General features: G+C 36.2%; 1 protein-coding gene across 5 annotated transcripts; it reads right to left on the bottom strand.

Moving 5' to 3' along the window:
* Positions 1–54: 54 nt before the first annotated feature.
* On the bottom strand, positions 55–27,991 carry LOC121736540 (signal transducer and activator of transcription 5B). Of its 5 annotated transcripts, none has more exons than XM_042127805.1 (21): positions 27,839–27,991; positions 25,538–25,574; positions 25,392–25,448; positions 25,184–25,260; positions 20,514–20,663; positions 17,499–17,622; positions 16,579–16,809; positions 14,292–14,465; positions 13,254–13,391; positions 12,219–12,301; positions 11,710–11,779; positions 11,062–11,216; positions 10,413–10,536; positions 9,877–10,005; positions 9,586–9,692; positions 9,104–9,265; positions 8,649–8,773; positions 8,095–8,247; positions 7,620–7,749; positions 776–915; positions 55–390 (listed from the first exon to the last, which is right to left on the bottom strand). In XM_042127805.1, exons 3-20 carry the CDS (start codon positions 25,440–25,442, stop codon positions 777–779), a joined length of 2,322 nt encoding a protein of 773 aa, XP_041983739.1. In that variant the 5' UTR covers positions 25,443–25,448; positions 25,538–25,574; positions 27,839–27,991; the 3' UTR covers positions 55–390; position 776. The 5 variants fall into 5 exon arrangements, with proteins under 5 accessions (XP_041983739.1, XP_041983738.1, XP_041983740.1 ...); XM_042127804.1 differs by lacking the exon at positions 27,839–27,991 and adding an exon at positions 27,614–27,794 and having other exon boundaries at positions 9,104–9,277; XM_042127806.1 differs by lacking the exons at positions 55–390; positions 776–915 and adding an exon at positions 4,554–5,326 and having other exon boundaries at positions 9,104–9,277.

Genomic DNA, 27,991 nt, shown 5'->3' with positions numbered 1-27,991 from the left:
ATAGTCATGTTATATTAAAAATAATATTTTTATAATTTCATTAAATCTCAACTATAAATATTAAGTTTTTTACTAACTTTTAAGCCGTATCTATACATAATTTTTTCATAAAATTACAAAATGCATATTGTTCACTGGTAAGCACATATTTTGGATTTTCGGCAAATATGTTGACTTATTGTGCCTCAAGCAATATTTTTAAGAAAAGTACATATTCCACACAAAAATATGGCCATCATTTTAGGTTTTGTGTATGCGTTATGTATTTTATTTTAGAATATTTATCACTGGAGCTCTTCAATAAACTATGGCACAGATTAAACAGGGAGGCCCTTAACATAATTGACTCAATAACGACTTAAGATAGTGGTGAACGGTGCCCCTTGTTATCTGTAATTAAAAAAAAAATAATCCTTTTAATTTGTGCATAAAATGTATAACTATAATGCTACGTTCGAACAATAGTTTAATGTGTATGGATCTTAAATCCATGTAGTAACTAAAAAAAGTCTGGTTGCTGATCACATAGAATTTGTCCTAAAGTGTCATTTTATATGTGCCTGTAGTCTGTAGTCAAATACCACGAGCCAATCAGCTAATTTCTTTAAAGACCTTTTAATTTTGACGTCGGTTTTGTTACCATTGTTTGCCGCTAGGGGGCGCTGCTTCGATCCCATATAATTTCTTCTTTAATAATATAATCCTTATAGTCAGAAGTGACAGAAGTTAACACTTGCACACTTCTGACTGAGATACCAAGTGGCGACATACTCACTTCACTTCATGCTGGCGTTGGAGGCGTTGTAGAAGTCGAAGTCGTCCAGCCCCTCGGGCTCGAAGGCGCGGATCTGCTCGAACAAGTCGCTGTCCATGAAGCTCGCCTCCGTTTGCGCCGGCGTTGCCGCGCTGAAGTAGCTGCATGGCCGCCATTTTGAACACGCAAGTGTGGCGAAGTGTAAGTGAGAAAGTGTATCGAAGTGGGGAAGTTTAAGTGTTGGAATGTTAGAAATGTTTTGTGTGTTCATTTCAAGAAGTGTTAAAGTTGAATTAAAATGTAGCAATTCACAAGTGCTCAAATGTTAATTTAGGAAAGTGTAAAGGAATTTTTCAAGAGGAAATGTTATAATCAAAAGTGTGTGAAATGTGTGTGTTCGAAGACCGGAGCCGCAGCAGGATTCGGAAAAGAAAGAAAATGCAACACATTAGATAACGGTCATGAGCGGTGGCAGCTCGCGCTACATCCGTCGCCAAAATGTCAGCACAGACTAATTACAACTTTACAACTAAAGGCTGAATTTAATCTTTACTGTCACAAAAGAGGATACCGAGAGACGACCGTCTGTGTTGCATTTTCACGAGGGTAGAATTAAATTGTCTATGGCACCAGTGTTGCCATATTAAAAGAATAAACGTATATGAAAATTTCAAGAAGTTACATCATAAATGATAACAATTGATCTAAAATATTACAAAACGGTCTACCATAGACAATTTGTTAGTCGTTAAATAAAATACACAAGTTTCACGTAGAATTATATTATAAATACATCAAAACATACATCAAACATCCAACAGCGTCGTACGTCGTATACGAGTCCTTACATCGCTTACAAAATTTATAAAATAGTTATATGATCGCCGCGATAAACAGATTTCATTTTTTGCGTCGCAAAATTTTGAGATCAGATGGCAACGAGCCAAAAAAATACCAACACTCGCAAAAAATACAATCTGCCACCACCCCGCAAGTCTTATTGTAATCACAAAATAGGCCCAGAATACAACAGACCAGAGTCATTTGAGCGCACTCCAATAGAATTTGCTTAACGTAACTATAAATCTATAATAAACAATAATAGTCACATCCGCTACATTATTAAATGAATAACAGAATCGAATAGATAGTAATTCCAATGATGCCCGGTTTCTGAACTATTTCCATAAACTTCAAATAAACTAACTTTTGTCGGGCCAACGCCATCTAGTGCTCCGTAAATGAGACTAAAGTTTTGTTTTCTTTAATTGTAAAAATCTTTTTTGTGCGAAATGAAGCTTTAAATCATTTAAAACAGTAACAACAATAATATTTTTCTATAAAGTTTCTTTAATTTCTTTCGAGTCAGCGACATCTATCGAATATAATGTGATCTATGACTTATAAAATCTATAACCAGTGCTCATTGGTCACTCAAATTTAATTTACATAAATCTAATGTCATGTCGATGATTAGAAAGTTGACAAGTTGTCGAGTCCTGGATAGCACTAATAATTAATACTTAAACTACCGACAAATTCAGAAACCAGGCATACATTGCCAGCACCCACAAATAATTAATCTGAAAACTGATATTGCAAAGGAGCTTATTTCTTCAGGACGGAGATATCAGTAATGTCATGGATCTCAGTAAAATAAAATACTTTGCTAGTATAAAATACGAAAATTATCTAATCATAATTCATAATTGTACGAGATTAATATATAAAATGTTATGATTTTGTTCCCGAATTACAACTTTTAAAATACAATAGGAATGATAGAAATGCTCCTTTACTAATATGATATTTTTACAGCGAATAACTATTCAAGTTCATTGTTTCTGCCCGTCATTTGACTTTTCCAATATGCCATACAAAGACAGGCAGACATTGTAAAGTTATTCGCTGCATAAAATATATTTTATTAGTAAAGGGAGTAGTGTATAAGAAAATGGAGAAGTTTCGTAAATAGTTATGTATAGACATTTAAAAAATAATCCAGTACTGTATAGTCGAGCTCTCAACCGAGTTATACAATTTAAATACAACACTAATTACATTTTTCACAGGTTTGCCACCTTAATAAATATACTTATATAAGTACTGTAGATAGATATGGATTGCACTTTCCGACATTTATTGATATTATAAAAACTTCAATTTAACGAAAAGTTTGACAGATAATGTATGGATCAGGTCAAAATCTTCATTAAATTACAGTTAGGTTAGTTAGTCTCTCAGTTAACCAATAACTACTACATTGCTTAGAACTTGAGTCGACACCTATAATGTCATAAAAATAAATATATGTAATATAATATTTTTAAGGGTACTTTAGTAAGTGAGTTCTAATTTTATCTACTCAGACTCACACAATTCAGAAGGTATATGAAAAATATTTTAATTTACTACATAGCTGAGTGGTATTGAAAGTTTTAAAGTTTAAACTTCTACAATTGATATAAATTCGTTGTCCACCCTGGTATTTCGTTGCTAAGCCTCTGCAGTGCATACACATTTATAGACGTGAGTGGATGAAAGGGTAATTACCACAGACATAGAGAAAGATAGATACCGCATGTGTATATACTTCGCGTGCCATATCGCGTTCCCAAACGACGAGCAATGCTCGTCTTTCGAAAGTCTTTTCTTTAGTCTGCTATCGGAATCAGACGTCAATCGGAATTTTAAAAATGCCTAAAAGCCTAAAGTAGTAGGTAGTAAAAAAGTGGCACGCTTGTTTTCATACAAATGGAGCGACATCTTGATCTATGTCTGTGGTTTATTACTAATTTTTCCCCTATAATTTGAACAAACCTTGTAACTTATAGCTTTTCTTGGTCCGGCTAATATATTATTATATATAATTAAAATCCACTTTCTTTTGATTTCAAAACATTTTTAAGGTCCTAAAGCCTCCATTTACGCAAAAAACCTCAATTTTCTTTTTGATTTTCTAATTGTTAGTTACCTAATTTATCCACTCACGTCTTAATCTTAATTTTTTATATAATTCGTAAATCGTATAATAATTTTCAATTTAACAATTTCATTGATTCGGAATCAACAAATTAACGAGTTTTATAACGCCTTAGCCAAAATCCCTGTCCTTACATTGTTAAGTCTGCTTCCAATTAAAAATGCGTTAAATTTAAAGTAGTATATAATAAAGGTTTAATATTTATCTAAGTTATTAAAAAGTGTAAATATTTTTAACAAAGTAAGTTTAGCGAAATTTGATGTGACATTTGGATAACATTATGTATAATTTAATAAATAAACATAGTTATATAATGATTCCTATAAACAATGTTTTGTCCTAGTATCAAGACTATTTTCCAAAATTATAGGACGAAAAATTGTAAATTTATGTATTGTTTAAACATTTTGATACAGAGGTTATATCAAGAGGAACAAAAGTTTCAGACACTGTAGTGTAATACTAGTGATATGTTACATAATGTTAATTGACGCAATGGAAAACTGATTCACTTTTAAACCAACTAACAACCGAATACTGATAATTTTGAATTTAAAACTAAGTAATACTGCATTATAAAAATACTATGTTTTAGTAAATAGGTTTCAAATCGACCAATTTGTTGTATAATATACTTAAATGCGACTTGTTACAGTCTGTCAAGAAAGTGAAGAAATTAAAAAGTGGCAACATCGTAGTGTCATCTCTTTCAAATCAATCTAAGAAAAAAGGGATGACGCTACGATGTTGCCACTTTTTAATTTCTTCACTTTCTTGACAGACTGTACTTTCAGAAATAAATGCAAAAATAGTACATTAACCGATAATGTCATGGTATTAAAAATCTTTCAAAGTTATCAAAAAAATCACAAAACTGTATCATTAATAATTACGATTTTCGTTTTAAAAAATTTACTTATGAACGAGTAATAGAGAAAACGGTAAATAACAATTCCTTACACCTATATAACCCTCAACACCGATTAGGACTACGTTAAGAACGATTGTAATATTTGGAACATACAAGCTTCGCGGGTATCGCATGCAATGACAGAAGTATCAACAAACACATATTTTATGTAATAAGTACGTCAACACTCAATTAATACTAAACGGGAGAGGGACAGACGGACGAGACAAAATATTATATAATATAGTACCAGAGGCCTGATTCACAATTTCGATTCAGATTTTATAATGTTCATACGCAACAGCCAACAAACGCGCGCCGCTCCTAGCGTCGACCAATGACAGTTCGTTTCCAAATTCATGTCGAACGGGAATTGTGAATCCCCCTGCAAGAGGCTGTTTCTTCTCTATGACATGTTTTTTCCTGACAAGGCTTTAGATATATAACATAATAAGATACTTAAAAATAACGTTCATAAGCGCACGAATGGTAAAATAATAACGGAATAGGGATCAGGAGAATTCCTTAAGGAATTCTCCTTAAATTAATTTAAAAAGATAAGAAAACCCTCTTAGAATACTGCACTAAACATAAATAAAGTATGGCGTCCCGTCTGTCCCCTGTAACTGGTTTTCAGCTGGCCGCGAGACCTTACAGCTGTAGTATGGTCGTGCCACAGCTAAAACAAACAATACTGACATGTTATGTATATGCTGGAGAACGCGAAACAATGGAGTAAGCAGAGAGGTAAGCTTTTTGTTCGTGCATAATCGTAGTAACGTTAGCGAAATACTGAAACTCCTAAGAATATATTTGCGCTATAATAAATGTTGTATATGATGAAAATGATTATGGGCAGAACCACACTAATGCGACACGGCACGACGCGACACTTCACGTTCAACGTCAACGTCAGATTCACGTTTGTAAAACGTCTGTTCTATGGAATTTGAAGTGTCGTACTCGCTGCCGCGTAGTGTCGCACAGTGCGATCTCACCTTATGACAGCATATAAACTTTTTGACAACTTGTTTTCTTTAAGTACCCCGCAAACGATCAAATTTGTTTGACAAACTTGTTTGATGAAATTTATGTTTTCATCAAACAGCAGCGCAGACGAACAAACGTGCATCATACAAGTTTGTCAAACAATTAGCTAGAATCGGTTTGAGATCATTGAGATCTTGTTTGACAAATACAGCGGATCACGTTCAAACACGTTTGTCAAACGCTACGCCAATCCAAATTTTCTTCACACAGCTCAAACACGTAGATTGTTTGACAAACGCTTCAAACAAAGCTGTACACTATCAAATTGTTTGACAAACACGTAAAATTTGACAAACAATTTGATCGTTTACGGGGTACTTTACATTTGACACTTATTTTCGATAACGTTACGACTCACTAGAATCCATGCTCACCCCTCAGCTTAGTCCACACTCGACTCTGTTCTCGACATTAAAGAGATTAGAGTTTTCGTGTAAAAGTAAAGTTTTGCTAATTGTGATGGAAATAATTTGGATAAATGCATAAAGATGGAATTCTTCTTTTCTTCATAAGAAAAGAAGAAGAATCTTGTTTTTATTATGGCAGACTCAGTGGTTGCCAATATATTATAAATGCAATAAAGTATTGAAATATTAACTATTCAATGTCATTTTGTCTGTATCAATAGGTATCAATAGTTATTCAGTCTTTAAAATAAAAGGCAAGTTTTTTATGAATAAAAATATCTGTCATGGATTTGAATTATCATAATATACTTAAATATAATAATACTATTTTTGGATCACCAATTATAAAATAAAATCACCACATTCACACAAACTACATGAATTTTTAAAACTGAATATTATACCTTTGCTTAAAGTATAGTCGGTACTGTACTTTAAAATATACCTGAGTCACTATAAGTATGACAAAACAAGTTTTTTCAAAAATTACAAAACTACTCTTAAAGTGCCGGGAGCATTCGCTTGTAACGTTACAGAATCGAACAATACAATGCGCACCTTGTAATGATAAGTGTGTAATATCTTGATACAACTTGTAACATCAACTAGCTATGGAATGCCCAAAGTCGAATGTTACATTACACGCGAATGCTCGTCCGTCAGAGTAGTATTGTAATGTAATTCTCAAAGTCGAATCTTTAATGTTACATTACAAGTGAATGCTCGCGGTGAGGGAGCACCTTATTATTGATAAGACATGTTTTATTATACTATTTTATAAAAGTTTTGTCAAGAGTAATTGCTGATAGTGGCTTTGGTATGTATAAACGTATAATACTGAAATCACAGTGTTGAAATAATGTTAGATAAGTTTTTATTTATTTATATTTATTTATAGTATAATATTATAACAATGTAATATAATAGAATAATATATATTCATATAATTTAAATTTCAACATTGTGACACCAAGTTATATATTTGAGATTATAAAAAAATACCGTAATTTAACAAAAACTGACCCAAAATAAACAGGGATGTGACTATTATAACTAAAACTTAAAAAAATAAACTTAATTGTCCATATAGGATGTCTCAAAACTCTATCATGTACCTAGGAGAAAAAAAAATAAAGGGGTCAAAAAACGTAAAAAAAACCGCTGTAAAAAGCTTGATAAGTTTTAGTGTAACACCTAAATGGGAAGATAATATCAAACTCTTCACAACGGATAAAACATAAAATAAAGAAAAACATTAAATTATTTAGTTACATGCACGAACGCTCAGTACGTTTCTATGTGTGTTTGATAAGTTAGCTGAACGCGACCAATCGTGTGCGTACGAGTGTTACCCGCTGTACAGACTAGGCGTGTAATGCGGACGTGCGTTACCCGCTGTATATGTCTTCTCCTACATGTGTGCGTGTGTTTGTGTACGGATGTGTGTGTGTCACCGCTGTACAAACTTCGCGTATACTACATACATGTACGTATACGCGTGCGTGCGTGCGTTACCTGCTGTGCACGCTGGGCGTGTTGCGGTGCGAGTCGGGGGAGTGGGCGTAGGCGGGCGAGGGCGACATGTAGGGCGGCAGCGTCGTCACCAGCACCGGCTTCACGTAGCCGTTCTTCAGCATCTCGTTCTCTGTTATCAAAGAGATGTTCATAAATTTTTCAATCTTAAAACTTATCCAGAGACCTAACTCATAGTGCGTTACAAGCCAGCGCTCGAGACGCTAAGCGTTGATTATAAACGTAGTTCTCCAAGTCCGAATCGAACAGAAATTTTAAATCACTTGACATAAACAAAGCAGAAACAAAATTAAATAATTCAGGGGTTTCTTCAAGGCTTAGAAATATTGGCAGACTTAACCAATGAAACTTTTAAGTTTCGCGAAATCCACTTAAAAAGCCCCGGAATAAGCTAGCTAACACTTATTTAAAGAATAAATAATAACAATAAGCATTGTTTTTGATACAATTGACTCACCCGGCTTAGTGTAGTACTTGGAGAAGACGTCATCTTTAGCCACGTTGGGGTAGAGGAACTGCAGCTGGGCGAGGTCAAGGATGCGGTCCGCCAGCGAGCGCAGCATCAGGTCGCGCGACGTGAACGGCTGCAGGCTGAACACCTCGTTCCCCTCTGACCGTGCCATAGACAATAACATCAGACGATAGATAATATACAATAACCATACACAATATAACATTGATAAATAAAATTCTTTGGGAAACACAAGACAAACAGTGTGGTTGTTGTAATTACATAATTAAAACTTTCATAGAATTCAACAAAGCTTTTGATATGATGAATCAATCATAGGAATATTTTCTTGATTTACTTCAAACTTTTTTTATATAAGTTTACGATCGACGAGTCATCCTAAACAATATGTAATATTTTAAAGTTTTCTAAGTAAATAAAGAATTTTCTACTACCACTTTAGATTTGAAGTCCTACAAGGGCCTACTTTCAGACCAGTTCTCTACATATGTTATAAACCTGTTAGTCTTTTTCTATCTGGGCTATAGAGGAATACCCACCTCCGGTCCAGGCGATGGTGATGCCACCCAGCTCGGAGTCAGAGAATCGCAGGAGGAAGGTTCCCGGCGGGCACTTGGCCAGCATCTCCTCCGCCTGCTTCTTCTGGATGAAGCCCATTATCAACCTGCACATTGCACATTGGAGTTACAAACTTGTTAAATATTTATTTTGTTAAAACAATGCTAGTTAGTTTTGAAGTTAACTTTAATTTCAGACTGCAACCTTTATATATTTCTTTTGTTAATAGGCAAATGTGTTTCGAAATTTGACACGAGTTTATAGAGCTTAACTGAAATAACTGACAGCCACGTATATGTAATGGTGACGTTGCATAAAATTTGTACAGGCGTCACAATTAAAAGGCATAAGACAAATTAACAACTCAATTCTTTTGAGGCGGTTTACAAGTCTAACAAATACCATATTAATAGGTCTAGATAAAGTATCCACTGACCGGTCACACCACAGCGTGCGTAGATAGTCGCGGGTGACCTTGACGACCATGTAGAACCACTCCCAGAATGTGAAGTTGCGCTCGGGTAGCGCGTCCTTGCAGAACTGCGTCCAGCTGACGCTCATGCCGTTCAGCTCGAGGCTGTTAAGCGGCAGGTTGGTCCTGTGGGCGACACTGCTGATACATGTACTACTTGCACGCTCAAACCACGTTTCATTTGAGAATAAGCTACTTTGTTTGCGTTACGTTGCGATCAAAACGCTCAAAATTTCTACAGATTACCAAGCCTGTTTTGTACTCTAATAACCAATGAATTTTTTACTTTCACCTAGTGCAAAATTTTACTTGGATAACATTGACAATTAAAATAGCTGTCTTTCAAGTATCATTTTTTAATATGGCGTCTTTCAAATTTTGGCCAGTTACTAAAAAAGCCTTGTAAGTGTAAACTAGATGCTACAGACGTAAATGTAAATATGTACCTGAATATCTTCTCGGCGAGGAAGCGCAGGTTGTCCTCGGAGAGGTCGCCGCCGGTCGCCGAACAGAACTTGATGCGGAGAGTCTCCGCCAGTTGGCCCCATGTCACCTGCGCAACATCACTCAATTATTTCTTATCTTTATTTCACTTAAAATAAAAAAGGATATATTATAATCTATTTTTTATGTATGATGAAACACTGTTTGGCGAAAACAAAGTCATTCCTTCAAAAAAATAACTAAGAAGTTACCGATACTATACAAGTTAAATAAAGTAGGTGCAAGTCGCGTACCTTGTCTGGCACCGCGAAGGGCACTCGTCCCGGGGGGCTGAAGGCATTGTCCCACGTGACGGTCGCCCAGCCATGCGGCTCCTGGTTGCCGTGCACTATCACCACCACCGGCAGAGACAGCGTCCACACCTGGATAAGAAAAACTGTTGTAGCTAATTGCAAAAGCTAATGTAAGATTTGGAGAATTTAGCCTAAACCTATATACAAGGTTTAATATTTGGAAATATATACTGCTTATGCTTCTATACTGAGCGTGTGTTGTAAATACATTCCATCTCCGCAGGCATCTCCGTTATATCCACTGCGGTCTGTGGTCCGGTCAAAAGATGGTTACAAATTCGCTAATTGATCTTTGGCTGTTTGTTTTTTTGTTATATCTGTCATTCTTACACGATTATAGGAGTATCTCGTTACAACAGATGTGCTGGTTACCATAAAAAGGACAACCAGCGACGGTAAATAGACGACTTACTCCCTAGCGCGACCGGGCTTTACAATTTTCAACCGTACCCCGGTCGTGATAGAGTCCACTTTACCTGGAAGACGAGCTCGCCGCCGCCCACGTTGAACTCCGACTGGAACAGCAGGGTGAGCTTCTCATCCATCACGCTCTCCGTGCCCTTCTTCTCGGCGCGCTTGATCTTGCGCAGCTGCATGTTGCTGCAGAATATAATATATGTTGCTATAATCTGATGGCATCACTAGGCAAATGTCATATGATAGCTCATAGCGTCCACAACCATGGTCACGTTTATGATTCAATTTCTTCATAAATTAAATCAAATCATTTATTTGCAAAATAAGTACAGGTAGAACGTTAACACCAGATTATCACTCAAGTTGCTGTATATTTTGGAATCTAGATTCTATTCCATGTGCATAAACTGTCTACAATGCTTGCCAACTACAAGTGTCTTTAGTTAACTTCCTAACAAAAGTTCTTTTTTATTTTTGACAGGAAGACCAACAGCTATCAATAATAACAGTAAATAGCTTTATTATATACTAGGAAGCCAATTACAAGTCCTCATAAATACATACTGAAACATAGTAGGTGCAACACATCACTAGATAATATATAAATGTTCTTATTATATATGAACATTTATAATTTATAAATGTTCTATGTATAAATGTTAATATCCTCGATGTCACAAGAATCTACCAATTCTGCCATCAACTCACCGGAAGCTGACGCTGAGCTGGCGGCTGGTGGGCTGGTACTCCATGCAGCCGCTGTTGTTGAGGATGTCGCCGCACTCCACCGGCTGCTTGCCGCGACCGCCGCCCGTTTCGCTCTTCAGCAGCAGCTGAGCCTGCTGCTCCGAGATTATCACCACCTGCGAAATACACGTTATATGTACTTATATAGTTTACAAGACATATTTATATCATTAACCTAATCATTGATTTCAACATAAAATACTGACTTCCTTGACAGAAAAAGTCCTACACTTATGATAAATACCAATGTAATGACTCTTCTCAAGCTTATAGTCGCCAAACAATATAGATTCTACAGCGTGTGAGAAATAAGACTCTGACGACTGCATGTATAAGCAGTATGTGTATGTACCATCAAGGAAATTGATTCCTAGTCATTTGGTAGGATCATGTCAATTCAATGTTAATTGTGATCTGTTGGTTGGGTTTGACGTAACGCGACTAAACTACGTAGGTCACCCATCTGCGCCTAGGAATCAACTTCTCTGATAGTACTTATATATGCAGATGTCAGAGTTAAGTAACAAAACATAAATTAATTAAATAAAAAGAAAACAGTCACGAAATTAAATAATAGAGTAGTAGTATTTAAGTCAGTGTGTACAATACCGTCACTCTTGGCGGAGTCATGTGCACGTTGAGCTGCCCGCCTACCAACAGTCGCACTGTTGCGGTGAACCTGAATACACACGATTATAAAGATTGCTGCGTTACGTAAAATTATAATAAGAAAACGGTCCGAAAACGAACCCCTGCGGAACTCCTTAAGTCGAAACAAACGATACTTAAGATACATCTTTAGTTTTTTAAGGTGCCCATACACGGGACAATATGTCGTTTCGATCGATCGTCAAGAAAATCGTCCAATCGATCTTTTGAACGTAAAATCGTTTGCGATATTGCTACACACGTACAATTTGTCGTTCGATTTTAACATCAAGTAGATAAATCGTTACGATAATTGTCCCGTGTATACCTTTTATACATGTTCTAAATTTAAATGTGTATAATTTAATAATTATTATTTTTATTTTAAACTAACAAATATTGAATTTTTATTACATAAGTAGGTAATGATATCGAAAGCCTCAGTAAATTCAATGACAATTTATATTAACCTCGTGTTGGTCTTCATGACCTGCGGGGGTTGCTTCTCGATGACGAAAGTCGACGTCACCAGCGTGGACAGCAGGCTCGTAATCTAAACAAGCACCAAGATTAAGATGTTCAATCACTATAATCAGGCATTTAAAAAATCTATCTTCTTTTTCTGTCAATCATGTAAATTTTTAATACTTAAATCTTTTAAATCTTCAGACGAGACACTGAATGGATATTATTAATTACACTACAAGATGAATGTCAGCTTATTTTGTAAACAACACTAATATTTACTTGAAAAACATTTTTATTTTAAGGGGATAATGCTTAATCACAGCAGTCTACTCGGTCACCTACATTTGGCAGATTACGATTTGTGTCTTTGTACCATCGAGGAAATTGATTCCTATTTGACGGACCTACGTCATGTGGTCGGCTTATGTCAATTATAGGGAAGACGACGAAAAAAATTTAAAATAAAATATCTTTATTTTATAGCGATAAAAAATAAGCATTCCCAAAATATCAGCTTTATAACTTATGTAAGTACTATTTTTTTATGAGCCTTCAAAGTTGGATACTCAAGTCGAATTATTTTTATCAAATTCCTTAATTTTTGTATACCATTCGATAAGTTATGCAAATGCGTAACTATAAGAAAAATTGTTATAAAATTATAACAATTTTTCTTATGAAACCACTTTCATAAACGCAATATTTAACATAGCTATCGAACAAACTAGCTAGGCGTGACGTCACAGTTAGCTGACATTTTATATGGAGCGTTTTGTGAAGGTCTATTTTATGTGAGTTTTACATTGTGATATCTTGGAGAGTATTTAAGCTATGAGAGTATTTTTTTCACCGATTTTTCTATTTTTGAATGCTCCTTCACTTACCAACAAAAATTTTCGTCATGCCTATTCAATCTTAGCTGTGATCGGTCGGCTGGGTTTGACATAACGCGACCAAATTACTTAGGTCCGCCATCTGCCTAGGAATCAACTTCTCTGATAGAACATCTGTTGATTCTACTGTTTATTCTATGTTACCTGCTTGCTCATGTCATCGAGCATGTCTGCGAGGTGTGGCTGGCGCAGCTCGCTGATGGTCTTGCTGGTGACCAGCGCCACGTTCTTCACCTGCTGGCGCGTGCTCCAGATCAGGTCCGCTAGCAGCTCGCACCACTCCTGTTTGAATATTATTTGATAACTTTCTTTTACAATATTGTTGTAGATAATGTTTGTAGAAGTAATAATTATCGTTGACTCTTTGTGACAATGCGATGCATAAATACGGGAGAAATATGCTTAATGCGAACCAATAACTTGTACAAAGCTATATTGTCTGATATTCATTGTACCATCGAGAAAATTGATTCCTAGGCAGTTGACAGACCAACGTCATTTGGTCGGATCATTTTAATTCAATGTTTTGTGATCTGTCGGCTGTGTTTGACGTAACGCGACCAAACTACGTAGGTAATTGATTGTACTGTCGGTTCTTGGTGGAAATTCATGTTGTACACTAATAAAACACACTTTTCTTGCACTTTTTCCACTATATTTAGATATTATTATAACTTTTAACAAATAACACGACCGGTTTCGAAATTATTCATCATCAGGTCCTGATGATGAATAATTTCGAAACCGGTCGTGTTATTTGTTAAAAGTTATAATAATATCTAAATATAGTGGAAAAAGTGCAAGAAAAGTGTGTTTTATTAGTGTACAAACTACGTAGGTCCCCCATCTGCTTAGGAATCAACTTCTCTGATAGTACCTCATTCTTAACCTTACTCATTTACACGTATCGCAATCAAGCGAGTACAAAATCATCAGCTATTCACAGAATAGATCATTTTTACCCTCGAGTCTCGATGTAAACAGTAGGGCGATAGTTGTAGGCTTAAGGTGTCGTGTATATCCGTGAAATCGTATCTTCTAAGTAAACAGATTAAACAATCTTATATCTTGTAAACATTTGTCATCCTCATCAGCTCGCTCACTTCTTAACAGTTCCAAAACTTCTTTCTTTGTTTTTTTCACCAAGTCGGGGTTTTTTAACGTATTACTTGATAATCTAACCTGTATGGTGTTGAGGTTGGCGGACATGGGCACGCCGTTGCCGCTGAGCTGCTGCTCGCGCTTCCACTTGATGAGCTCCTCGTCCAGCACCTGCGACTGCAGCTGCCGCAGCGTGCTGATGTTGTCCTTCAGACGGTCCACCAGCTCGATCTGCGACTGGTTGATCTGGGCCACCTGAGTGCAGATAAAGGGTTGTATTAAACACATGAGGTTCGAAGTGGGAAATGAAGTATCAAGAAAGACTATTTCATATTACTCTACAATTAAAAAATATTATTAAACATAAAAAATCCATAAGCACCACAAATGTTTAAAAAAAGATTGTCAAAAAGCTATGCATGACCAACAAAACGATCATTTTCCTTATGAATCAATCATCTTTGACTCAATAAGGTAAACGAGATAATATTATGATTGCAATTCGTCACTCAACACATAAGTCATATCTATACTAATATTATAATTCTGCAGTTTGTTTGTTTGTTTTTTTGAACGCGCTAATCTCAGGAACTACTGGTCCGATTTGAAAAATTCTTTTACTGTTGGATAGCCAATTGATTGAGGAAGGCTATAGGCTACATTTTATCACGCTAATACTAATAGAAACGAAGAAATAGAGGAAAATGTGGAAAAAACGGGGAAAATTGTATGAAAGGGCTTATTTGAACGCGCTAATCTCGGGAACTACTGGTCTGATTTGAAAAATTCTTTCAGTGTTAGATAGCCCATTGATTGAGGAAGGCTATAGGCTATATTTTATTACGCTAAGACTAATAGTAGCGAATAAATAGAGGAAAATGTGGAAAAACCGGGAAAATTATATGAAAGGGCTTATTTGAACGCGCTAATCTCAGAAACTACTGGTCCAATTTGAAAATTTATTTCAGTGTTAGATAGCCCATTTATCGAGAAAGGCTATAGGCTATATTTTATCTCGCTAAGACTAATAGGAGCTAAGAAATAGAGGACAATGTGGAAAAAACGTGGGAAATGAAAGGGCTTATTTGAACGCGCTAATCTCAGGAACTACTGGTCCGATTTGAAAAATTCTTTCAGTGTTAGATATCACGCTAAGACTAATAGGAGCAAAGAAATAGAGAAAAATGTGGAAAAAACGGAGGAAAATTATTTGAAATTGCTTATTATCTTAAGAACTACTGGAGCAATTTTTATGTTATTTGGCAAACATGTAGAATAGACCACGTGAAGTAACATTTTTGCGGAAAAATGTACGGTTGCGTGAAATTCCTAAATTACGCAAGCAAAGCCGCGCGAGTAATCTATATATTATAATAAAATCTTAGGAAAGTCAATTCTGTATATATAATATTTTTGTACAATAAATAATACTTGGGATGTGATCTACTATCAATGCTAACGCGGACGAAGTCGCGGGCAACAGCTAGTTAATATGATAATGTTGCAAAATATTATCTGCAAGGTTTTTACATCGCTGAGTTTTTATCTATGCTTAAAATTATAAAGCGAAAGAGTTTGTTTGTTTGTTTGAACGCGCTAATCTCAGGAACTACTGGTCCGTTTTGAAAAATTCTATCAGTGTTAGATAGCCCATTTATTGAGGAAGGCTATAGGCTATATTTTATCGCGCTAACAATAATAGGAGCGAAGAAATAGAGGAAAATGTAGAAAAACCAGGGGAATTTATTTGAAAGGGCTTATCTCAGGAACTACTGAAACAATTTTTCTATTATTTGGCACAAATAAGAAGTAGACGACGTGAAAGATCATAGGCTATTTTTGTGGACTAATTTGTCTGTGAAATATCTAATTTACACTTGCGAAGCCGCGCGGAACGTCTAATAAGGCCCGATTCGACCAAACTTACACGAGTATAACTATCATGAGAAAAATTTTACTCCTTTAATTTACTCTAGGGTATTATCGTTTGCATTTTACCAAGTTACTCAAAGAGTATGAAATAAAATGTTAATTATAGTTCACAATGACACCGACCGTGACAGTTGAACCCTGTTGTGCAACTATTCTCAGTTTAACATTTACTCCACCAAAATAGCCCGTGTAAATATTTACTCCCGTGTAATTACCTCATTCTTGGATTAGAAGTTGGAAAAACGCAAAACCAGCTTACTCTTAGATTAGGAGACAGTTATATTCGAGTAAAATTTTACTCCAGTTTGGTCGAATCCGCCCTTAGAAATATAAATATATGTAAAATTGAATCAAAACATTGACAGATAATGTATGGGGCTTATGTCCTTATTCTTGAGGCGCTGCGGTATAGAGCAGCTAGTCGACAGCGACTCACCAGCGCGTTGAGCTTCCTCTCCATCTCCTCTATCTGCAGACGGAGGCAGGCCTCCAGCTCGCGGCGCTCGGGCGTGATGGGGCCGGACTGCTGCAGGTAGTTGATGTGGCCCTTGTTCTTGAGGCACTCGTGATACTGGAGGGAGAGGGACTCGATGTTGGCCTGCAGCGTGCGGATCTCCTCCGCCGCCAGGTTCACCTTCTGACGGACAGTCTGCAGACCCGTGATCAGCTGCAAGGAACGCGCATTAGGTTATTTATTTATTCATGATATACTACAAAGGCATACAGAGGTAACAGACTTAAGAGACCGGATGCCATCGAAATTCTCATACAAACGTAATACCAAGATCATTTCCCACACGAGAATATTTACCATATTTGAGTTATTATTCAGCTTAAGATAGTAATTACCTAGGTTTTGATTCACTGCAAAATATATACATACCAAAAATACGAACGATTACAATATTTCCATGCTAAATTGTAATCGTTCATATTTTTTGGTATGTAAATATTTTGCAGTGAATCTTTGTACATGAACCTAGGTAATTACTATCTTAAGCTGAATAATAAGTAATAACTAAAAAATGGTAAATATTATCGAAAGGAAATGATCTTGGTATAACGTTTGTATGAGAATTTCGATGGCACCCGGTCTCTTAACATAATACAATATGTGAAAGTATGTCTATCTGTTGCTTCTTCATTTCTAAACGGCTAACCGATTTTGATGAAGTAGGGCATTGAGATACTTTAATATAACATGTATAATAATTTCTAACAAGATGTCTAGTTGGACATGGACATATTCACGTGTAAGCACTTAGTTTAACTATGTCTGCAGTCTTTGTAAAATATTGTTTTGCAATGGCAATGGCTCGATGTATTGACCCTGGTCGAGCTGCAACGTTAACGCACCTCGCTGTACTTGCGCTCGGTGTGCGGCTGCGCCAGGTACTGCGGGCCCATGGCGGCCTGGATCACCTCCATCTCCAACCCCAGGCAGTGCCGCATGTACGCGTACAGCTCGTGCGGCGCGTGACTGTGAACAATCAGCTTTTAATTGGGAGCATGCTAGTTAGATAAGGAAACAGGGACCATCCAAGTTATTTCACAAAGTTTGAATTTTCGAACGTAGACTTACTGCCGCTCTCACCGGCCGCACTCAGAATCGAACATTAATTACTTGTAATGAGGGATTTTCCTATATTTTTAATTTGATTGTCAAACAGTTTCCATTTTAGTAACTAGATGGCGTATGGGTAGACAACTATCGTTAATACCAGGGAATACCATCAATAATTGCTACAAAACTGGGCAAAAGAATGTAAAACTTGATACATTTCAACTTGAAAAAGACGCAATAATATTCCAATGAATAGGATAATAAAGTTATTATAACGATGTTTTAGCTACAATTCACGGAAGAAATAGCCCTATTTACCGATATTCACACCAAATGTCACAGGAATTTTGGTTTTGACAACATCTTACCAGCACTTTGTGCAAGATAACGGATATTTAATGGCTAATACTTTACCAATAATGAATATCAAAAACCCAAATAACACAATTTGGGAAAAAATAATAAAAACCACACCAACAATAAAAAGTAGAAGAAGTTTGAAAGTGACATGCCCGCCAAAACTCTTTCAGTTGTCAAGTTTCAAATTGACAAGTTTTTATTATGTCAGCATGTTCCTAAACTATTACCAGTGTACTGGTCTAATCGCTTAGGCCAATGATCGCTTAAGTTTAAGATATTTTGATTTAAGTCACACTTGACAGTACACTGATATTTTTTGATCACTTTTTTTTAAATATTTGGCTTATTTTTTTTTCATTACATTAACAACAGATCCCAAATAAAGAGGTTTTTGATGACTAACACACAACTTCCGATTGTCGTTTGTCAAAATTGTCGCTTTATTATTTGACCTTTACTAACATTAAAATTATTCATTGTTGGTATAAGACTATTGAATGTCTTAACGCCTCTGTGGTCTAGTGGTATAGAGCGCGGCTCTTGACTCGGAGGTCATGGGTTCGATTCCCGCGTTGGAAACATGTTATTTCCAAGTTTGGTTAGGACAATGCAGGCTGATCACCTGATTGTCTGACAAGTAAGATGATCCATGCGTCGGATGGGCATGTAAAAAGTCGGTCCTGCGCCTGATCTCTCGCCAGTCGTGTCGGTCGTTCGTCCCACTGGGTTATGAGAGTAAAGGAATAGAGAGTGCTCTTGTGTACTGCGCACACACTTGGACACTATAAATTACTCCTGCGTAGCTGGCCTGGTTTCAATGAAACCGGCCACCCTCACCGAAACCGGTGTGGGAGCTATTATTGAATGTCTATTCTATATAATCTTAATATATATATTTCTTGTGTGCGTGTGTATGTGACTGAACTCCTCCTAAACGACTGGACCAATTTTGATGAAATTTTTTGTGTGTGTTCGTGGAGATTCGAGAATGGTTTAGATTTACAGTTTGGTCTACTGGAAAATGTTTTTTCAATTAATTTCTTATTTATAAGGAGTTGTTGCTTTTGGAATGTTTTACATTAGATCATCGCGTTCAATTCAGGCGCTATCATCGCATTCAATATTATTCTATTTCAATTTTAGTTTGTCCTGACAGATGGTGCTACGATTAATTTGAAAAAAATTTTGTTATTCAATTCATGTGCTGATTAAAATATTAAATAAATAACACATAGGCTACAATTTTAACCGACTTTCAAAATGGGGGAGGTGTTATGTTCGTTTTCTTATATTCAACGATTACTCCGCCGTTTGTTAACCGATTTTCAAAATTTTTCTTTTGGTATATAGGGTATCATCCCAATTTGGTATTATATTCAGAAAAGTGGTGATCTGATGAAGGATCCATAAGTAATCGAGGGAACTCCTCAAAACTTATAGGGAAACATATGGTGACTTCGGTTTCGTGAGAAGTATTCTAAGCATATGCTACCAACAAGTAAGATTTTGCACCGAGATATACCTGGTATACCGTGGTTCGGAAGGTGCTGAGAGAATTCCTGATTCTTTATAGATACAAGTTTGGGAGTTTCGGCGTTGTTTTAAGAACAGAAAGCATATGCTACTATGCAAATTACATTCTTCATCATCATCATCATCATCATCATCATCATCATCATCATCACTACCATATTATACCATTTCATAGTCTTTTAGATCGAGACTCGAGTTTGTCAAGCGATAATTAATAAAAATCTATATCTACCTAATATTATAAACCTGAAGAGTATGTTTGCTTGAACGCGTCAATCTCAGAAACTACAGGTCCGATTTAAAAACTTATCTGTGTTAGATAGATTATTTATCGAGTAAGACTCATCATTTATCGAGAAGGTTATATTATATTATTACTCTAAGACTAATACGACAGAAGAAACTCAGGAAAATGTGGGAAAAACGGGGGAAATATTTTTTATGGGATGAAATGTACCTACTGTATGAAATGTACCTACAGGATTCTGTAAAATTTCTAATTTACGCGGGCGAAGCCGCGCGGGACATCTAGTATGTATATAAAACTCAAAGGTGACTGACTGACATGGTGATCTATCAATGCACAGCCCAAACCACTGGACCGATCGGGCTGAAATTTGAAATAACCATAATTACAAACAAAATTAAAGACATGAGAGGCAAAAGCAGGTAAGTAACACTTAAAAAATTGCCTTTTTTTGCATAATCGAAGGCTTTAGAGCCGAGAAAATGTTTTGAAATAAAAAAAATGTGTATTTTATGTATAGCCAGATACACTCGCCAAATGATTAAGTAATTCAGTTACAATTTTCACAGATTATGTATTTCTGTTGCAGATATAAGAATAAATACTAAAAACAAAATAAATGCGAAACGCGAGTCCGATTCGCACTTGCCCGATTATTATTACTCACCTGTACTTGATCCGGAAGGTCTTGGCGGCCTCAATGAGCTTCATCTTGGTGACGAACATGTCGGGGGAGAGCAGCAGCTCGCTGTGCGCGTGGATCTCACCCACCAGCTCCTCCACGAAGTAGCGCTGTTGCTCCTCCGGCTCCGGCGTGCTGGACAGAGATAAGTATATAAGACACAGGTGCTAGAGGGGGACAACTATCTACTGTTCGTAGTTCCGGCCGCCGACGTACTGGAGCGGGAGAATATGTACTAATATCCATACTGATTACTGAGTAATATTATTCTTCCTAGTCATATCCTCATGACTGAGGAACGTGACCACCAAAATTTGCTATCCAGGATAGGGGTCTCCACTTGTTTCTGTCTTGGGTCTGATGAAATGCCTCCTGGAACGTGCAGTCAGCAGCCTTGACTTTAATATTATAAATGCAAAAGTGTATAATATATATTTCTTTACATTTTGACCACTAAATTGGTTTTCATAAAATGTTGCATAAAGGTAAGTACCTGGATGACCGAGCTTTGCTCGGTATAGCAAACACTCATTGACTTCGTGTTCTGCTGGTCGTTAAAACAATTAGTTGCTCGCAAAATAGAATTATTATTCGCCAATAGATGTCAGGAAGAGTCATATTTTTCAGTTTATCGATTATCGATAAAACACGAATAAAAATACATTTTCTGAAAACGTTTAAAGATATAAGATAAGATTTGAGTCCCAGAATAGGATAGTTAAATACAGAAAAATGTACAGTTCCGACATGATAAACATATTTCGGTGGCAAAAAGTTGAAGGCTACAGGAAGGTGGTAGAGAAAGAATAGAATAGTTTATTGCCAGGATATCTGTATCAATGATTCTTACAATTTTTGTGCAGCATTCTATGAATAATAAAAACTAAGGAAACATAACTCCCATACTTCAACAGTTTTGAATTTGGTTCCTTTTCGCACACTATAATATAGCAATAGCAACGAAACACTTTAGGGCCTGTTTCACCACTTCCTGATAAAGTACCGAATAGGCTATTCACAACCTTTTTGACAGATTCTCCATACTTGATCTATCAAGTTAATTGGTGGATAGCCTATTCGTCACTTATCAGAAAGTGGTGAAACAGACCCTAACACTCAAATTTACGAAATATAAAGCCATTGACATTAATTATCACTTCTATATTTTTTACACAAAAGTGTGTACCAAATACATGCATAAAGTATGCATGTATTCGTTTCACATTTCGTAGTCTCGTGGACATGTTTTTGACACAGTTACTCTTCCTTAGTTTTTACCCGACTACGGCGAAGCAAAAAGGAGGGTTATGATTTTGGCCTGTACAGTACGTACGTACTGTACGTAACTTTAAAACTACTTATCCTATTTGGACAAATGAGGTGTCGTTAGAAGCGTCTTGATTGTCCGTTGGTTATAGGCTACATGGCAACACGTTAAATTGACTTTAGCGCCATCTAGGGGACTTAAAGTAAAGAACAAAAAAAAATATTTTTCCTGACGGTGTCACAGAATATATATTAGTAGCACGGACGTAAAAAAAATACGGACGGATCGCCATTAAGAAATGAGTGAAGCACCCTTAATAAGCCCAGGCGATCATATGTACACATCTTGCACAAACACTCGCACTGTAATAAGCCGATCGTACCGCCATTACGCAATTAGACTGCATCGCGGTGACACATCTTTGTCATTCATAAATAAAAATAAATATGCCATCTTGTGTTGTAAAATGGTGCAAGAACAATACAACCTTACACAAAAAACATCAAGGAATAATATTTCATAGGTAAGATAACATATTTTTAAAGTATTTTGATAAAATAATGTAAATATTAATTCAACTTCAACAGGTCAGTAATGTCCATAACAAAGTGGGGAAATTTTCCCCAAACCGGGGAAAATTTTAAATTATTTTTAAATAATCAAATAATTAATTTTATTGTCTTTTATTAGTGTCACGTAAGTATTTAGCATACTATTGACCAGTAATTAGGCAGGAATACAATAATAGGGGTGTAGACAGTAAACGAAATCTAATACAAATTATTGTTTTTTTGAGAGTTTGTATTATAGAATTACCGAAAATGGACATATTTTATTTAATAACTTTATAATATTTTTTTATATTTAATAAGTGATTTTTTTTATTGAAATAAGAGTGTATTTATTTTTTATACATATTTTTAGGTGTAACAAAATACTTATGTACTATCAGAGAAGTTGATTCCTATGCAAATCGGGGACCTGAGTAGTTTGGTTGCGTTACGTCAAACCCAGCCGACAGATCACAATTAACATTGAATTGACATAAGTATTCGACCAAATAACGTTGGTCTATCAGTTGCATATGAATCAACTTCCTTGATGGTACATCTGTAAAATAAATATATTTCCTAAAAATAGTCTACACCCCTATTAATTTCTTAATTTACAAAAGTGGATATAACTGTTGTTTGACGACCTCTGTGGCTCAGTGGGTGGACTGTCGGTGGCTCAAGCCGGGGGTCGCGGATTCGAATCCTGCCGACGGAACAAAAAGTTTTCAAAGTTCCTGGGTCATGTGTGTGTATTAAATATGTGTATCATATAATAAAAATCTTAAATATATGTATAGTATAACAGTATTAAATATATTTCCGTTGTCTGGTACCCGTAACACAAGTCCTTCAGGTACTTAGCACGGGGTCAGACTGACGTGGTGTGAAGCGTCCATAGATAAAATTGTTGTCTTAGATTTCCTTCAGTAGTAGGGGAGGGAAGCGTCATTGAGACCTAGTAGGAATGAAAATATTGAATGGACCTCTAGACCAGGAATAAATTTAACACCATGTTAGGTGATTTGATTTGACGTTAGCGCATGGTAGAACTCTCGATAGCTCTAACAGGCCGTTAACTGATTTAACAAGCCATTATTTATTTAACATTACTTGATTGTTTGATGAAACGGGTAACGGGACTTAAGTATCTTATATCTTTTCGTATACAGGTTTCTTACATAGGTTTCGGGGGCGATAAATCTGTCTAGCTAGGAATTATTTTTAGAAAATGTCATTTTATTCGTGTTTTATCGAATACCGAGCAAAGCTCGGTCAAATAGCTAGTAATAATTTTATTATTGTAAATGTTTGTACATAATCATTATTACTAATAATGTTATGTAAATAATATACTTCTCTGTACGTAATATGTGTTTTTTTTCTATCTATAGTGTCATAAAAATAATATTTTCATTATGACATCTGTAACAACCGCTTACATTTCTGAAGCGAAAAAAACATAAAAATATGTTTAAGTATAAAAAATACATTTAACTTGTCTGAATTTACAAAATTTAAAAGTAGGGAAATTTATGATTTATTTGGCAACCCTCATATCACGCACACGTCCTACACGGGCGGCCATAACTAGGCTTCACTCGTGATTAGAGAAGGTTACGTCCGTACTTTTTTTACGTCTGTGATTAGTAGTACCAACAGAAGTCTCACTAGCGAAACCCGTTTAAAGAAATAACGACTCATGTTACGATACTATTAAGTTAAAATTCCGACCGCGCAGTGCTAGGTGCCTACAATTATATTCACCTACATGTCCGCTCTCTGTCTATTGCATAGCTCGTACCTTTTCTGACGAAATCAAGGTTTTCGCCAACAAAATATTCTTTTTTAATTATTATTAGTATGAATAGCAAACCTTTTTATAGTAATATAAAATTTTAGTAACCCAACCTATATTTTAAAGTAGTTTTATATGTATACAGGGTGTAACAAAAACAAGTGATAATACTTTAGGGTGTGTACGTATTCCCTGTAGAGATTTCACTGTGAAAGTAGCAGCGCTGAAAGACCAAATTTTTTTTTCACTTTTGTATGGACACGCGCCCGAACGTCACGAGTTTCCCCATACAAAAGTGAAAAAAAATGTTGGTCTTTCAGCGCTGCTACTTTCACAGTGAACTCTCTATAAGGAACACATACTCACCCTAAAGTATTATCACTTATTTTTGTTACACCCTGTATATTCGATTATAGTGCAGGAAACTTTTACAATTTAAACATAGTAACTTGTGTTTATTTCTGTGTAGTTTGATCGTTTCTTTGTATGAAATTGGTTTATTTGCTATGTTTGTAAATTGTATAGCTTTTATCTACTTTTTGTATTTAAATACCTTATTCAAATACATATTTCATTGGCCTTTCTTAATTGTTCATTTTTATAAGATTTATAACGATTTTGTCACAGCGGTTAAATCAGTATCATGAATAAAATTCCTCTATGATCAGTAAACAGTAGATACGCGACGAAGAATCTTGCGCGTGCGTCACCGCTCGCTTGTTGAGTCCCTACTGATTGGCCACCCGCGGGTGGTACTTACAGTTCGATACCTATTCTCGCGAGTGGGATAGGCCTGACGGTGTCGTGTGAGGTATCAAATGAAAGAGCTTTATTAGCACATTGGAAATATGTAATTATTATTCGTAAGCAGCATTTGATACTTTTCTGGCTCATTGGAGTGGAAATATTGTCAAATTAATTATTAATAGATAAGAAAATAATCCTACTACTGGCTGAGAATATATTCTGAAATCTAGAATTCAGAGCACTGAAAAATAACTCTAAGCTAAGACAATACAATAGAAAATGATAAACTTACCAAATTCGGTTCTCGATCCATGATGAGAGGCAGTGACGCACCTCAATAGGGAAATGCTCTCCGTAGATTGCTCGCACCTATACAACATAATTTTAAAAGTTTGAATAGGTTGAGTACTCGGGAAAATCTTTTTCTATTAAGAAACTGATAAGCTGTCTAGGATTTTTTCAAGTGGCAGTGTATACATTTATGCAGATGTATGTTTCACCTTCTGCAAGCTCTCCGGCGGCAACTGCTGGGCTCTCGACCAGAGAGACATGGCTGTCTGAAAACATAGTTACTTTTAATTCTGAACTCAATAGTGTTATTAACATAACAAATTCCTAGCTTGTTATTGAGTTTGTAAAACCTTACCTAAAATATTTCTTCTGTTTGTTATCCCTTTGTCTATCTGAAAACAAAAAAAAAAAACATACAATTCTTCTGATTAACACTCCATTAGGGCGCGCCTCTATTTGGGACGTTAGTAGTCGCGCGCTCTACATATGTAGAACATTTTAAATATAAGGTTTTCAAAGGATTTTTTTTATAAATTGAAAAATGTTTTTTGGTACTAATAAGAAAAACTTTATTATAAAATTAAAACAAACAAAATATGACTAATTTAAACATGTTAGGAACAAAAAAATTAAGACTTCTTGTACATAACTAAAAAAAACACAAAATTTTAACTTATAATATTGAAAGACTCATTTTTTTATTCGCTCATGTCCTCCACCTCCGACTCTTTATTTTTAGCGTAGTCTGGACATAGAAGAACCTGATGATGAGGGCAAACATCTTGTTACATGTGTTACAATGGTTCCTGGTTGACTTGTTGAGCGCTCTGCCACAGAAGGAACATTTTCCAACGCGACCGGTGTTGGGGGGTTGTGCTGGACCGGGATTCAACTCGAATGGATTGTTCAGACCGAAAAGAATTTTTCCTTTTAGTTTTAATGATTTTGGAATGTTTTCCATAGATATTCTCCGCTTTATGCACGGAGCCACGAGTTCAAAACCAACTTCATGCAAATATTTTTTTCGTGACTTGTTACTGTAGCCTTTGTTTATTGTAGGCACAAGATACCCGTTGATTGCACTTATATTCAATACAGTAAGCGGCCAATGCCTAGAGTTTCTGGAGACATCGTCATCAACGTCGTCACAACCGCACATCTTGTCCACAAAATCCACGCCATATTTGGTGTTATTATAGAATGTAATAATTTCTGGCTTACTTTCTTCCTGTTCTGTGTCCGTATTATGTGGGGATTCTTCTAAGTATCTTCAGAACGAATCTGCAGGGTCACTCTCCACGATATCTCCATCATCAGTGTCTTCTTCTTCGAGCCATCTCGAAATTCTCTCTTCTCCACTCCGTGAAGCCATTATTTTGAAAAAAATCATCACTCTAGTTAGTACTAACCTTCTTATAAATTGTATGTACCAAAAAATATAAATGAAAAGTAAAAAATATACTTACAACAAATAAACATCGACCGCAGTTCACGAAAAAAATGTCGCGCGAGTAGTCGCGCGTTCTACAGTTGTAGAATTTTTTTTTTTTTATAAAATAAAGGGGGCAAACGAGCAAACGGGTCACCTGATGGAAAGCAACTTCCGTCGCCCATGGACACTCCCAGCATCGTAACAGCTGCAGGTGCGTTGCCGGCCTTTTAAGAGGGAATAGGGTAATAGGGGAGGGTAGAGATGGGAAGGGAAGGGAATAGGGGAAGGTAGGGATGGGAATAGGGGAGGGTAGTGAAGGGGATTAGGCCTCCGGTAAACTCACTCACTCGGCGAAACACAGCGCTAACGCTGTTTCACGCCGGTTTTCTGTGAGAAAGTGGTATTTCTCCGGTCGAGCCGGCCCATTCGTGCCGAAGCATGGCTCTCCCACGTATAAATTCCTTTTGGCGTCAAATTTCTCCGGCATGCGGACGCATCGGTCGCTGCAAGGGCACTGAATGTGTTCATTGTCTTGTAATAGAAGAATAGTAAGACTGTGTATGTGACAGATCCTGAGTAACCGATAATATTCCACAAAATGCACAAGCGTTCCACTATTGTAGAACGCGCGCCTAATGAAGTGTTAATAGCATATGGTTCAAGGCAATTCTTTCTTACAGACTACAACAAAAACATATTTATTAAATTTTCAAGTAATTGTAGAGTTCAACAAGAAAATGCACAAAACACCTCACACAATGGAGCTTCTCATAATCACTGATTTGCAAGGTGTAATGTGGGAACCACAGGTGCAACCTGCTCATAACACCACTCTAACACCTCAAGTGAAGAAAACATATGCACTAACACCTCAACTGATTAGAAATTCTGAATATCAATTTTAACACAAACGCCTAGTATTCGAGTATAAAATTAAACACCTCGATCACGTATACCAAAACAGTAGGAAAACAAAATAGCTCCAAAAAACTTATCTACCTCGTACCTAAATCTCCGTGTCCCCGTATAATATACGATCACCCGGGCAAACGATAGGACCCTCGCTGTTTAAATGTATTGAACGGACAGAATTTGTTCACAATAAATTCATTCCAGCTTCGGCTGATTCCTGGAAATCTGTTTACACGCACACCGTCGTACACGGACAGCACACACGGGCGATATTATAATTTTAGAAGTGTTAACTACGTACTTCGTATTTACCTGTTTTACTCAAATAATATCGATGGCAGGACGGTTGATTTAGATAACATGCTTCTTTTAACGTTACGGAATATATTATGTATGTTTAATAAGGAAATGAAAGTGTTTTAAATGCAAAAAACTGAAAATAAAACTGCCCGCACACACCTTCCA

This window comes from Aricia agestis, chromosome 19 (genome assembly GCF_905147365.1).
Source record: "Aricia agestis chromosome 19, ilAriAges1.1, whole genome shotgun sequence".
Classification (NCBI taxonomy): domain Eukaryota; kingdom Metazoa; phylum Arthropoda; class Insecta; order Lepidoptera; family Lycaenidae; genus Aricia; species Aricia agestis.
Note: the sequence above shows the minus strand (reverse complement) of the source record. Positions and strands in the feature narration are given on the sequence as shown.

Bases quoted from the DNA above. Each gene is read 5' to 3' on its own strand.
- LOC121736540 (XM_042127804.1), bottom strand. From the start codon at position 25,442: ATGTCTCTCTGGTCGAGAGCCCAGCAGTTGCCGCCGGAGAGCTTGCAG. The intron at 25,261-25,391 runs GTGAAACATACA...TATGTTGTATAG, and splicing joins CGCCGGAGAGCTTGCAGAAG to GTGCGAGCAATCTACGGAGA. The intron at 9,278-9,585 runs GTACATATTTAC...ATGTATCAGCAG, and splicing joins CTCGCCGAGAAGATATTCAG to TGTCGCCCACAGGACCAACC.